The 13,147-nt window shown below is 47.3% G+C and overlaps 1 protein-coding gene across 1 annotated transcript; it reads right to left on the minus strand.

Annotated features, from left to right (window-relative positions):
* Window positions 1-9,555: 9,555 nt before the first annotated feature.
* On the minus strand, window positions 9,556-12,120 carry AMER3 (APC membrane recruitment protein 3). The gene is made up of 2 exons (XM_049887707.1): window positions 10,453-12,120; window positions 9,556-10,410 (listed from the first exon to the last, which is right to left on the minus strand). Exons 1-2 carry the CDS (start codon window positions 12,118-12,120, stop codon window positions 9,556-9,558), a joined length of 2,523 nt encoding a protein of 840 aa, XP_049743664.1.
* Window positions 12,121-13,147: the final 1,027 nt, after the last annotated feature.

The following is a 13,147-nucleotide window of genomic DNA, read 5'->3' on the forward strand; positions in this document are numbered from 1 at the left end:
CTCTTCCTCCATCTCTACTCTGCTTGCTTACTTAACCTGTTTTATACCTCAAAAGAAATTGACTCAAGATACAACCTACAATAATCCTGCCTAATTAACATAACCCATTCCCAAATGGGATTATAACCACGGGCATAGAGGTTAGGATTTACAACACATATTTTTGGAGGACAAAGTTCAATGCATAACATGTTCCTTGCACCATTATCCCACACCTTTAATAGCCATTTCTGCATCCATCGCCCAGGTTGCTGTTTGTATATATTAGAAAAATCAAGTAGTTCTTTTGGAGTGCAACAGAATGCCTTGTGGGTTACACTTTATACTTCACCTCATGGGGCTTGCTGGGACTTAAGTCTCATTATAGTTCTAAAAGAAAATGGTTGGTGGGGCTGGGTCCTGGGGACATTCAGCAAAGTCTTTTAAGGCATCTGCCTCAGGGGATCCCCCAGTGGACATCTCAAAGACTCTTCACGCACAGCTGGGTAAATTTCCACAGCTGGCAGTAGAAGGGATAATGGTTCTACAGCGAAACTAGAGCACTGGGAATGGAATAGCCAGAATGCAATTAAAGAGAATGTTGACACATTGTGAAAAATATAACTGTCACTGAACACTCTGTATAGAAATTGTCAAATGGGAACCTAATTTGTTGTGTAAACTTTCAATGAAACCACAATAAACATTATGTAAAAAAAAAGAAGAAGAAATGTACTGCTTAATTTCCAAATATTTAGAATTTTCCAGCTAGGTTTTTGTTACTGGTTTCTAGTATAATTTGGATAAGATCTGAGAACATACTTTGTACGATTACTATTCTTTTCAATTTGTTAAAGTGTGTTTAATGCCCCAAGTGAGGTCTATCTTGGTGAATGTTCCATGTCCGCTTGAGAAAAAATGGGTATTCTGCTACTGTTGTATATGGTGTTCTGGAAACATCGTTAGATCAAGTTGATTAATAATGCCATTCAGATAAGATATATCCTTACTTATTTTCTACCTGCTTGGCCTATCAATTACTGATGGAGGGGTGCTATAATAGTGGGTTTGTCTATTTCTCCTTTCAGTTTTTGCCTCTTGTATTTTGACGCTTTGCTGTTAGGTGCATACAAAATTAGAATTGTCTTCTTGGAAAATTAACTCATTTTTATTATATAATGGTCTTCTTTATCCCTTGTACTAATGTCTGCTTGGTCTGAAGTTAATATAGCTACTTCCTTTATATTTAAAGTAGGTTTCTTGTAAACAGCATGTAGGTGGGTCTTTTTATTTATTTTTATCCAATCTCATGATCTCTGCCTCTATTTGATTTGTGTAGATCATTTACATTTAAAGTGATTATTGATAAAGTTGGAGTAAAACCTACCATTTAAAAAAATTGTTTTTTATTTGTTGAATTTGTTCTCTATTTTGTGATATTGATGATATTCATGTTAGTTATCTATATACCATTAACATCCAATATATTGTTATCATTATTGCTTTGAGTGAACAGTAATATCTTAGGTCAATTAATAAGAAAAGTAAAAGAATTTATCTCACCTTCATTTATTCCTTTTCTGACACTCTGTCTTTCCTTATGTAGATTCAAGTTTTTGACCTATATTATTTTCCTTCTGTCTAAAGAACATCCTTTAATGTTTCTTTCAGGACAGGTGTCCTGGTAATTAATTCCTTCAATTTTTGTCTGTCCTAGAAAGCCTTTAATTTTCCTTTAATTTTGAATGATAATTTCTCTAGATATAGAATTTTAGGTTGCCAGTTTTTTCTTTCAAGAATTTAAAGATTTCACTGCGTGCTTTCCTTCCTTTCATGGTTTCTGATAAGAAGTTTGGTACAATTCTTATTCTTGTTCCTGTGCTGGAAAAGTATGCTTAATCCTCCCCTGCAACCCCCTGACCTTCTTCCACATTTTGTCTTTGTCTTTGATTTCTGCAGTTTGAATATAATATATCCAGGTGTGTGTGTGTGTTTAGTATTTATCTTCTTTGGCATTCTCTGAGCCTTTTATATCTGTGGTTCAGTGTCTGTTATTAATTTCGATACGCTCTTGGACATTATTTCTTCAATATTTTTATGCACCATTCTCTCTTCTCCTCCAGTATTCCAGTTACATGTATGTTACACCTTTGATGTTGTTCCACAGCTCTTATATGCTCTGTTCTTCTGTCTCTCTTTGTTCTTCAGTTTGAGAAGTTTCTGTTTACCTGTCTTCAAGCTCATGTATTCATTACTCAGCTAAGTTTAGTCTACTGATGAGTATATTGAAGGCACTCTTCATTCTGTCAGTTTTTTATTATTATTATTTCTGGCATTTCCTTATGATTCTTAGTTATTTTTCTATGCTTACATTACCCATCTGTTCTTGCATGCTCTGTACATTTTCCATTCAAGGCCTTAACATATTATTCGTAGTTATTTTATTTTCCCTATCTGATGATTCCAACATCTGTCATTGAGTCTGATTATGATGATTGCTTTGTCTCTTCAGGTTGTGTTCTTTTCTTACTTTTTGTCAAGCTTTGTAATTTTTTGCTAAAACTCAGAAATGCTTTTCTATGGAAATAGGTACTGAGGTAAATAGGCTTTTATTGTAAAGATTTATGTAAATTTGGCCAAGAGTTGGGCTGTTTTTAATATTTGTCATAACCATCAGAGGCTTCAAATTGCTCTAGTGGGATTGCTTTTCCCTTCTCTCTTGCCTTTGATGCTTCCCTTTGTTCTGCTCCTCAGAAACTCTTTGTCTTGCAGCTCTTTTAAATGTAACCTGCTGTTATTATTACAAAATGTTTGTTAGTGTGGTCGCAAGACTTGGAGATAGGAGATATGGCAATTTTCATATCTTCTGAGCTTCAGGTGACTAACAGGGAATTGTCAGAAGTTCTAGTCAGATTCAGAAAAGTATGTGGAAAGAGGGATATCATTGATGTTGTTAGATGGTTCTTGGATGAAAACAGAGAATACCAGAAAGAGGTTTACCTATGTTTTATCATCTATGCAAAGGCATTCAACTGTATGAATCATACTGAATTATGGATAACACTGTGAAGAATGGGAATTCCAGAACACTTACTGCTCTTGCAGAACTTGTACATGGATCAAGAGGAAGTCATTTGAACAGAACAAGTGGATACTGCATGGTTCAAAATTGGAAAAGACATGAGGCAGGGTTGTATCCTTTCACCGTACTTAGTCAAGCTGTATGCTGAACAAATAATCTGAGAAACTGGTCTATATGAAGAAGTATATGGCATCGGGATTGGAAGAAGACATATTAACAACCTGCGATACGCACACGACACAACCTTACTCGCCAAAAAAGAAGATGACTTGAAGCACTTACTGATGAAGGTCAAAGGCTAAAGTCTTCAGTATGGGTTGCACTTGAATATAAAGAAAAAAACAATCCTCACAACTGGACCAATAAACAGAGCCCTGGTGTTGCAGTGGTTAAGCGTTAGGCTCCTAACCAAAAGGCTGGCAGTTCAAATCCACCGGCCACTCCTTGGAAATCCTATGGGGGCAGTTCTGCTCTGTTCTATAGTGTCACTAAGAGTCAGAGTTGACTGGACAGCAAGTGGCTAGAGATTTTGGTTTTTAGACTAATAAACAACATCATGACAAATGGAGAAAAAAATTGAAGTTATCAACAATTTCATTCTGCTTGGACCAACAATTAACGTCCATGGAAGCAGCAGTGAAAAAATTAAACTACATATTGCACTGGGAAAACCTGCAGCAAAAGACCTCTTCAAAGTTTTAAAAAGCAAAGATATCACTTTGATGACTAAGGTGTGCCTGACCCAAGCCATGGTCTTTTCAATCACCTCATATCCATGTGAAAGTTGGATAGTGAAAAAGGAAGACAGAAGAACTTGTGTGTTTAAACTGTGGTGTTGGCAAAGAATATTGAATATACCATGGACTGCCAAAAGAATAAACAAATCACTCTTAGAAGACATACATACAACCAGAATGTTTCTTAAAAGTGAGGATGGCAAGACTTCAACTTGCTTACTTTGGGCATGTCACCAAGAAAGATCAATTGCTAGAAAAAGATATCACATTTGGTAGAGTGTCAGCAAAAATGAGGGAAACCCTCACTTAAATGATCGACACAATAGCTAACAATGGACTCAAACATACTAAGGATCATGATGATGGTGCAGGACTGGGAAACATTTTGTTCTGTTATACATAAGTTTGCCATGAATCAGAGCTAACTTGAAGGCAATGAACACTGACAACTCCTAGTGGGTTGTGTTTGGTGGTGGAGTTAGACCTCAGAAGTGTCTGGGTCAGAAAGCTTTTCATTTCTGTCTCTTAGTCCCTTTCTTGGCCACAGTGCTTCCAATCAATTTTCTTATAGCCCTCTCACCTGTTGACTATAGCTTGAGTTACTTTTTTTCCCCTTTTAGGCTAGAGAGGAAAGCTGGAGAGGACTGGAGTGAAGCAGGGTTCCTTCCCTTAGCTTGGAAAAGGTTTCAGGATAGCCCTCTGGCTAAGTCCCTCACCCTGTGAAGTAGGCCTTTGTTAGGAAGAAAGGCCTGGGGAGGTTTCATAATGGCTACTCTTTTCCTCCCCATGCCAGGGCCATGAGGGGTTCTTTCTCCAAAACAAACAAGTTGCAGTCGAGTTGATCCCTAGCCATAGTTCCTAAAGCACAGATAGAACTGCCTCAGAGGATTTCCAAGGAGCACCTGGTGAATTTGAACTGCTGACCTTTTGGTTAGCAGCCAAGCTCTTAACCATTATGCCACCAGGGTTTCCCTTTCTCCAATCCTTTCCCTGAAAACCTGGTGCAGTTCCTGGAGGAAAAACCCGTGAATCCACCTCCGACTGCCCAGTTTCCTACTCAGCCTGCAACAATTTAAATGTTGTTACCAGTTTTTGGCTTCTTACTCAGGTATAATGAGGTGTAATGGGTTTTCTCTACAGAGCCTTTCTGACCCTGAGTTTATAATTCTTCCAAAATAATTGGCTGGCTTACTGTTTGTTTAAGTGGCTTGCAAGTGATTGATCAGTTTATGACCCACTCTATAGTTGACCTTTACTGGGATTGGCTGCAGGATCCCACTCATTCTAACCTTTCCCTGGATTGGTTAGGGAACCCATCTTGTAATTAACACAGAGTTTTTTTTTTACCCTAGAACACTGAGATTTAGATGGGGTTTCCAACTTGGGGAGAGCCAGGAGAGGAGCCCATCCTTTGACTGGGCCAAGTAAACCTGCAACACCAATGAAGGCAACACCAACGCTACCAGAAGTAGCGGAGACAACAAGCTGACCCAGAGTCTAAAGACTGGCAGCAGAGTGCAAAGACTGAACCCCAGCCAAGAGCTGAGAGTAGCAGCCAATTGCTGAGCCTGCTGAGAGATGTCATTGAGTTTCCTGTTTGAAAGTTTCCTGATGGGTAAGAATGAACATTGGTTTTCAGGAACGGTAAGTGGGTCCCCTCTTAGACAATGAGGCCCTGTGCTGGGATCCCTCCCAAATTTTTCTGGTTTCCGTATCTTCTTTTACTGTTTATATCCTTCTCCATTAAAGCTGTTATTGCAGTTATGTTGGTTCCATGCATTCTCTGAGACCATTCCAGTGAATTATTGAACCCAGTAGAGAAAGAATGTCATGGGGGGAACAACTGGTGTTAGAAATGGTGGAGAAGTTGGAGAACAGGAGAATATTTGACCTCTGCCTCATAGCTTGGTGCTGATTCTTATAGTCATCCTTACATACACAGATCTTGGCTGCATGCTAAATATCTCTGGATGCACCTGTCTCTCCACATTTCACGGTGGTGGTCTGCCCTGTACCCTCGGTTCTTTGATGGGTCAAGAAAACTCCCTGATTTTCTGTTTGCCCAGCTTTTCTTGTGAAAAGGTTGAGAGTGAAAACTTCCATACTCTATATATGCCAGAGCTAAAATGGGAAGTTGGTGCTTGACTTTTTATTAGTTAGATAAACAATGAGGCACCATAATTGATTATGCCTGCTATAATCCTGTTGATAGGAACTTTCTGGGAATATAAGATACAGACAGTGTAAGATGATTGCCAGGGTTAAGATAAACCCGTTGCCATTGAGTTGATTCCTACTCATAGCAACCCTATGGGACAGAATAAAACTGCCCTGTAGGGATTCCAAGGAGCACCTGGTGGATTCAAACTACTGACCTTTTGGTTAGCAGCTGAGCTCTTAAGCACTGTGCCACCAGGGCTCCATGGTTAAGATAGGGATCTGGTCTCCCTGGGGGCTAGGCCACAGATGACATTTCCAGAGGAGCTCCACCTCTGACCCACTAGCTCCACCTCTCACAATGATGAATGCTGAGGAGGGCAGCCTCTTCCCGGCCTGCATTGTCTCCCTCTCCACCCCCACCTGCATAGGGCCTGGATGAAGAGGAGGGCCTGAGGCCTGTCCTGGGTCTCCTGCATGATCAGACTCAGCCAGGGCCAGGAAACCCTGTTCTGTAAGTAACCACCTGTTCGGCCCAGATGGCTATGTCCCAGGAGAAAGCTCTTTCCTGTGTGGCCACTTCTGGAACGCCCCTCCCTAGGGTTTTTGCTGGCCTAAGCTGTGAAATCTGGGCTTTCATGTGTTAATTAATTACTAAGATTTATACTACTTATATCTCACTTTGTTAAAAAAAAATTACTGGAGAGTGAGTTTTATAAATAGTAACTGTAAGACATTAAGGGTTTATAGTCCTCTGCTGAGTGAGGGGATATGGAGAGGACCCCAGTGTGGTCTCTGCCTTTATGACTCTCAAACATTTGGGGAGGTACTAGGGGGGTAAGTGCATTTTGCACATGGTAGGATGTGAGTCTTTGGGGGCCAGAGGGCAGACTGCAGTAGGCTGAATAATGGCCCCTCTAGAGATTTCCATGTCCTAATCTCTGGAACCTGTGAAATGGTACTTGAGAATGTAAAGGGGACTTTGCAGATGTAAATAAAGGATCTTGACATGGAGAAGTTCTAGGTTATTCAGGCAGGACAAATGTAATCACAAGGGTCCTTCTGAGAGGGAGGCAAGGGGATCAAAGTCAGAAAAAGGATATATAGAACCAGAGGTTGGAGCAAAATGTGCTCTGAAGATGGAGGAGGCCACAAGCCAGCAATTGCTGGACTTCTGAACCTCATACACAGGGGAGGGTCACACCACCCCTCCTCCATTTTCTCAGCAAGGAACCTAAGAGGTCACTTCTAGGGACCCCACCCCAGGTCACTGGATGAGAATCTCTAGGGATGAGACCAGGTGCTGATATTGTTTAAACTGCCCCCCAGACAGCCACTGTGCCAGAAGCTTCTTCCAAGGTAGGCTTAATCTGGTTCCCCTGTTTCTGCAGCTCTGCTGTTGGGTCACCGCAGACCCCTTGCATATCCTCTGGACTTGAGCACTCTGGTCCCTGCCCCTCCTGGTACTAGGCCCCCCTGACAACACCTGGACCATCTCAATTCCTGCCCTTCCAAAGTGCTCTTGGGCCTGGGTGGGTTCCCCCATTACATGGGTGCCCTGCCAAAACCACAACTTACCTCTGCCGAGAGGAAGCTGTGTGAGTCAGAGACGTGTCTGAAATCTCAATTCTCTTACTCCCCAGAGACAAGGCCCAGTCAGCAAAACATCAGAAGACCTTATGCAACCTTTTAATATTTTATTCTTTCAACAAGTACTTTATAAGCACTTTCAAAGTGACAGGTCTTTGAAGTGAATGTGGTGTGCCCCCCCCCCCCCCACCGAGCTCTCACCCAGCCACAGGGGGCTGGGAACTGGCACCGAGCTCCATGCCTGGAACACAGTGGGTGTGTGGACATCTGTGCCCCAAGAAAAGGAACGAGTGGAGACTTAGAGAGGCATTCACTGCAGGAGCTCAGCAAACGAAGTTCTGGAGTCTGGTAAGAGCTCGGCCTTTGGTGCCAAGCAGCTGGGATCCAAACCTCATCAACCCCACAAACTAGCTGTGTGTGGCTATGGGCACGTCCCAACAGTGTTCTGTGCCTAGTTTTTATATCTGAAAAACGAGAATACCACCTGCATTTAAGTTGCTGCAGGGATCAGATCAGCTTATCTGTGTGCACACTGCTCATAGGAGCAGTGGCACATAGCAAGGGCTCATTCCTACTAGTGGTGACAATTTATGTGTATCCTGGGAGGGGTCAAGCATGGCTTCACAGAAAGGTTGGCCCTAGGCCTCCCCTGTCCGAGGTGTGGATGGATCTGGCCAAGAGCCCTGTGTGTACACAGCAGGCCTCAGTAAGCGATTGTTATGAGGTCCGCAGAGGCATTCCTGGCATAAAGTCAAGCCACAGACAATCCGGAGAAGCAGGGATCCCATCCTCAACTTGTCAGACTGTATTCCTGTCTGGACTTCCACCCCCTGCCTTCTCACCACCATCAGAGCTAGTCCACCTTGATCTCCTCCTGATAGAAAGCTGCGCAATTGTGACTTCTCCAGCAGTGTATCCATGACCTAAATTCCCTCTGGCAAATGTCATGCAGCCTGTCACCCTTCATCATTCATATCACCCTGACCGTGTTGATTGAGGGAAAACCTAATTGTGAAGAAGCCTTGATGAGCTGTTCTGTCCCTGCACTGCAGGCCCTGACAACAGGCTAGAGTCGGCACCCAGCTTTCTGGGCACCGGCCCAGAGGGGCCCACACACACCTCCCTCCTGGTTCTGAGCATGTGCTGTATGTGCGCTGTGGTTTTCCAGAGGGTACAGCCATCCAAAGGGGTGTTTTCCTGAAGGGCAGACAGGGTTGCTGACGCATGGAGCGGGACAGGAGCCAGAAGGTGTTCCTGCTCGCAGGCAGAATAACACCATTGTGAAGAGCTCCACTTCTTACTTCTTCCCGTGGTCATCCACGGCTTCAGTTAGGAAGAGAACAAATATGAGACGACACGTGACAGAGTCCACTGAAGCCCATTGACTTGGGTCCATAGGACCAGGCTGGAACTGGCAGATTGTCTGCACAATGTGACTTTTGTCAGTTTGGGGCTCGTGTGGAGACAGGGTCTGTTCTTCTCTTCCTGCCGTGGTGAAGGGACCATCAGGTGCATATGGTGCCCTGTCCTGGGAGCACAATGGGGTGGCAGTTGGCCTGAGTGGTCTGTTGGCTCCTGGCTCCCAGCTGTCTTCTCCCATTCCATTTCCTAGCTTCCAGTCTCTCACCCATGGGTTATCTGCAACCCCGCCTACAGATGTATTTATTGGCTTTTCACATTTACGACATGCACCCATCTCCTTCTCGTAAATCTCAAGCCTGAGCCTTTCCACAGGCGTGGCCATAACCACCAGAGTCAGACTCTTTGCTTTCTTGTGGAAGAGTCAGTGAGGCATCCGTAGCTTGGCAGCCATACTTGCCCTTGACTATGCAGTACTGGCTGTGACTGAGCTGGTAGGTTCAGGCAAGGAGACCTCACATGTTAAATGCCCCTCCCTTTGCCTTTTTTTTTTGCCTGAGCCCTGCCATCAACATGGGTCTCAGATTCTCACTGGCCAAATGTGAGCATGAAGAGGCAAGAGGCAGGTCCTGTGAGTGCCAGCCAGCCCTTCTACAGGTGGGGCTCGGCCATGGCTGGCCTGCACATCCTCACCTCCGGCTGGCCAGACTGGACGCCCTCATGGGCCAGGCAGCGGCTGCGGTGGTCTGTGGGACTTGTGGAGGTGGCTCCCTCCCTCTGGCTGTGGGAAGCAAGGCCCCAGGTTCCTGGCAAGGGACCCCGGCGACTCAGTGTGGAGTCCAGCTGACCCCTCTGTTCCCCTCTGGACTGGCACAGGCCCAGGTCGTGGTGGAGGTCCCTCTGGTCCTGTGGGCTGCAGATTGGGCTACCTGGAGAGGGTTGACCAAGGGTGGAAGCTGTGCTGGAGAGGTGGCCTGGCTCTCTCTGCTGCGGAGTGGCAGGGCTCCTAGCTGCAGGCAGCCCACAGAGCCCGCTGCCTGTATCTTCCCTCTGGTGGCTCTCTGCCTGGTGCTGGCTGCTCTGATGGACCTGGAGGGCTGCCACTTGGGCTACACAACCCATCAGGGAGGGTTCTTGCTTGAGGGTGCTGCCCCCAAGACTCAGCCTCCAGGGGCCTTGCAGACACCTCAGGTTCATAGAGGGCTTGGGCTCCTTCTGGGAGTCTGACCAGGCAGAGAGATTTGAGGCCTTGCTCTTGCCAGAAGTGTCTGTTGCTACCATGGCTGCAGACTCCACAGAGGAGAATAAGCCTTCTTCCTTAGAGATCTGCAAGTGCTCCAGAGAGGGACCTCTGGATGGACTACAGGTCCCCCACTCAGGTACCCCTGGGACCTTGCTCTCTCTTGAAGGTAGGCCTTTGGTTCCTGAGTGCATCCACAGTGCCTGCCCAGTGGGTGCTGAGCACACAGCAGCCCTGCCTGCATCTGATGGCTGGTCCCCCCTGCCCTCCAGACTCTCTGGATGTGGGCCTGCATCCAAAGAGCTGGCTTCCAGCTTCTCTGCTGTTCTCCTAGGGGCTCTCTGGGGGCCTGGTGGATCTGAGGAATCCCCAGGGGCTGGGGCAGGTGGGGCCCGGGCTTCAGGGCCTCGTCGGAGCCAGTTGATGATGCCCATGGTGATGGAGAGCTCGGTGTCACAGAGCTTCAGCAGGCACTCCTTGCCCTTCCAAGAGCTCTGCAGGAAACCCTGGCCAAGCAGATCAGGGCCAGGTGGCAGGGCCAGGTTCTCCTCAGCCCCCACGTGGAAGCTGCATATGGACAGGGGAGTGCCCAGTGCTGGCCCTGACAGACTCTCAGACACACACAGGTCATCATTTAGACTTGGGCCAACAGGGCCCTCACTGGGGTCATAGAAGAGCTCATAGAGGGCGTCTCCACTGTAGCTGTCCCGGGGGAAGGTGGCTGCAGGTGTGCCTGGGCTCAGGGCCTCCTTCTTGTCCTCATCGAGGCCAGGGGAGAAGGAGTCATAATAGCCCTCATCACTGGTGGACAGAGATTCTGGCTGCTCGCTCTTGGGGGTGCTTGTGTCTATGGAGCTGGCTTTGGAGCCACTGTGGGGGTTCCTGCAGGGGCACAGAGGCAGCTTGGCAAGGCCGGCTGCATCTAGCCTGGGCTGGTCTGTGTTTGTTTCCTGGGGCACCCCCAGGCATGGGGCCTGCAGGGCACGCTGCTGCTGCCTTACCGAGCGATTCACACCCTCCCAGAACTTGGCGAAGTCGGACACCTCGTTCAGGGTGGGTGAGGCCAACTGCTCCATGCTGCCCTGGGAGGGGCCTCTGGGAACCTTGCTCTCGAGGGACTTGGGCTCCTGGGCTGGGCTTTCTGAACCCTCATTCAGCTCCAAGCCTGGCACCGTGCTCTCATCAGCAAAGATCTCTCCACAGCCTGTGAGGGAGTCAAAGCTCTTGAGCGAGGCCACGTCCTCACACAGGGCTCTGCAGAGGTCAAAGGAGGAGTCCGATGGGAGCTCACTGTCTGACAGGTCCTGGCACAGGCTATCTGGCCCTAGCCCCTCTTCCAGGTGAAAGGAGGCTGTGTCCAGCCTCCCTCCAGCCTCTGATTTGCCCCCAGGCAAGGACAAGGCCTTACCCTTGGCTGCCAGGGAGGCCAAGTTCTCAGTCTTGTTTCTGCAAAGGTGGAACAGGTTGCGAAAGCACTTCTTAGGGCGTTTCAGGGAAATCCTCTTCCTGGGGATGCTCTTGGCCACGGCAGGCACAAAAGGCATCTGGGGCACGAAGTGGCGGTAGTCAATCATACGTTGGCCACCACAGCTGCCCGCAGAGGCCAGCCCGCTGGTGGGGCCTGGGAAACTGACACTGCCCACCAGTGACCCTGCAGCAGTGGGTACTGTGCCAGCCTCTGGCACACAGTCATGAGTCTTGCTCTTCTGCACCAGTTTGAAGGTGGCTCCGTGGAGACCTGTGGGCCCCTCCTCGGTGCCGGGCTGTACTCCCTTGTTGGAGAATCTGTCAAATTCTTGGAGGCTGGGGCTGGCCAGGGGGCCTCTCTCACCGTGGGGCCTCTGCTGCCCCTCCAGTGAGACTGACCAGAGTCTGGCATCTTCCCTGGCCTGGGCAGTGGCTGCCAGGACCTGGGGTTTCTCATGGGAAGGCTGTAGGCTGGATTTGATGAAGGTCTTTCCTCTTTTCAACTCCATGTTGCCCACTGACAGCAGCTGCTGTGGAGGAAGCACAGGCACTTAGTACCCAAGACCGGAGGGCCACATGGGTCCTGAAAGCTCTCTGCATGCCATGGCTCACACAGCTTCACTCAGCTGCAGGGGCCTCTGCTACAACGGCATTGGGAGCTGAGCTCTGACATCCAAACTGGGACCTGTCCACTGGAGTTAGTGAACGGGGAGATGAGAACAGCCCACCTAATCTCACAGCATGGCTGAGGCCTCTGCTCTACCCTTTATGGACAATTGATGCACAGAGATGTTAAGTCACATGCCTAAAGGCACACAGGAGGAGCCAAAACGAGTCCAGCCTGGTTGCTGTCTGATGACTCCTACATCTGTGATCTATCCCAAGCATTTGCCCAGATTTTATCTGGCCATTCCAGACTTCCATCCACAGGCCCCTGCATTTCATAAAGAGCACTTCAGTTCATCCTCACCACAACCTATCAGGAAGGTTTCATGGCCCTTTTAAGTGGACGTAATGGAGGATCCAATAATTAAGTTGACTCCTTCATCTAGAAGAGACAAAGGTGAATGGGAAACCCAGCTTGCGTGTCTCCTGAGCTCAATGCAGTGGGTGTCAGTAAGAGGGGAGGATAAATGTACTGTCCCCAGGACTGCTATGTCTGTCTGAGGAGGCAAGAGGCCATCGGATAAGACACAACCAAGTATCTAATGGTATATGCAGAGCTTGAGGACTGAGAAGAGAAGGAACATCACAGTGGAAGGTAAGGGGACATGGCACAGGCAAACCAGACAGACAGGGCACCTGGGCTGAAAGGATAGGCAGGTGTTAGCTTTTGTGCATGCCATAACTGATAGATAGATACATGAGGTGCCATCCAGAGGAGATTTCTGATGCCCATTCTGAGTTCAATGGGAGAGTTCTAGGATTGCTTACTGATGTCTGCCCTGGGTATAGGACTGGGGAAGGCAGCAAGAGTGTTAACAACTTAGTAATCCTTGTACAGTTGAGGAGTCTGGGCTTATCCTGAGATCAATT

The sequence above is a fragment of the Elephas maximus genome, chromosome 6 (genome assembly GCF_024166365.1).
Source record: "Elephas maximus indicus isolate mEleMax1 chromosome 6, mEleMax1 primary haplotype, whole genome shotgun sequence".
Classification (NCBI taxonomy): Eukaryota; Metazoa; Chordata; class Mammalia; order Proboscidea; family Elephantidae; genus Elephas; species Elephas maximus.

Coding starts and splice junctions, on each gene's coding strand:
- AMER3 (XM_049887707.1), bottom strand. CDS start 12,120: ATGGAGTTGAAAAGAGGAAAGACCTTCATCAAATCCAGCCTACAGCCT. Junction 10,411..10,452: donor GAACAGCAGAGAAGCTGGAA/GCCAGCTCTTTG, acceptor GAGAGTCTGGAG/GGCAGGGGGGACCAGCCATC.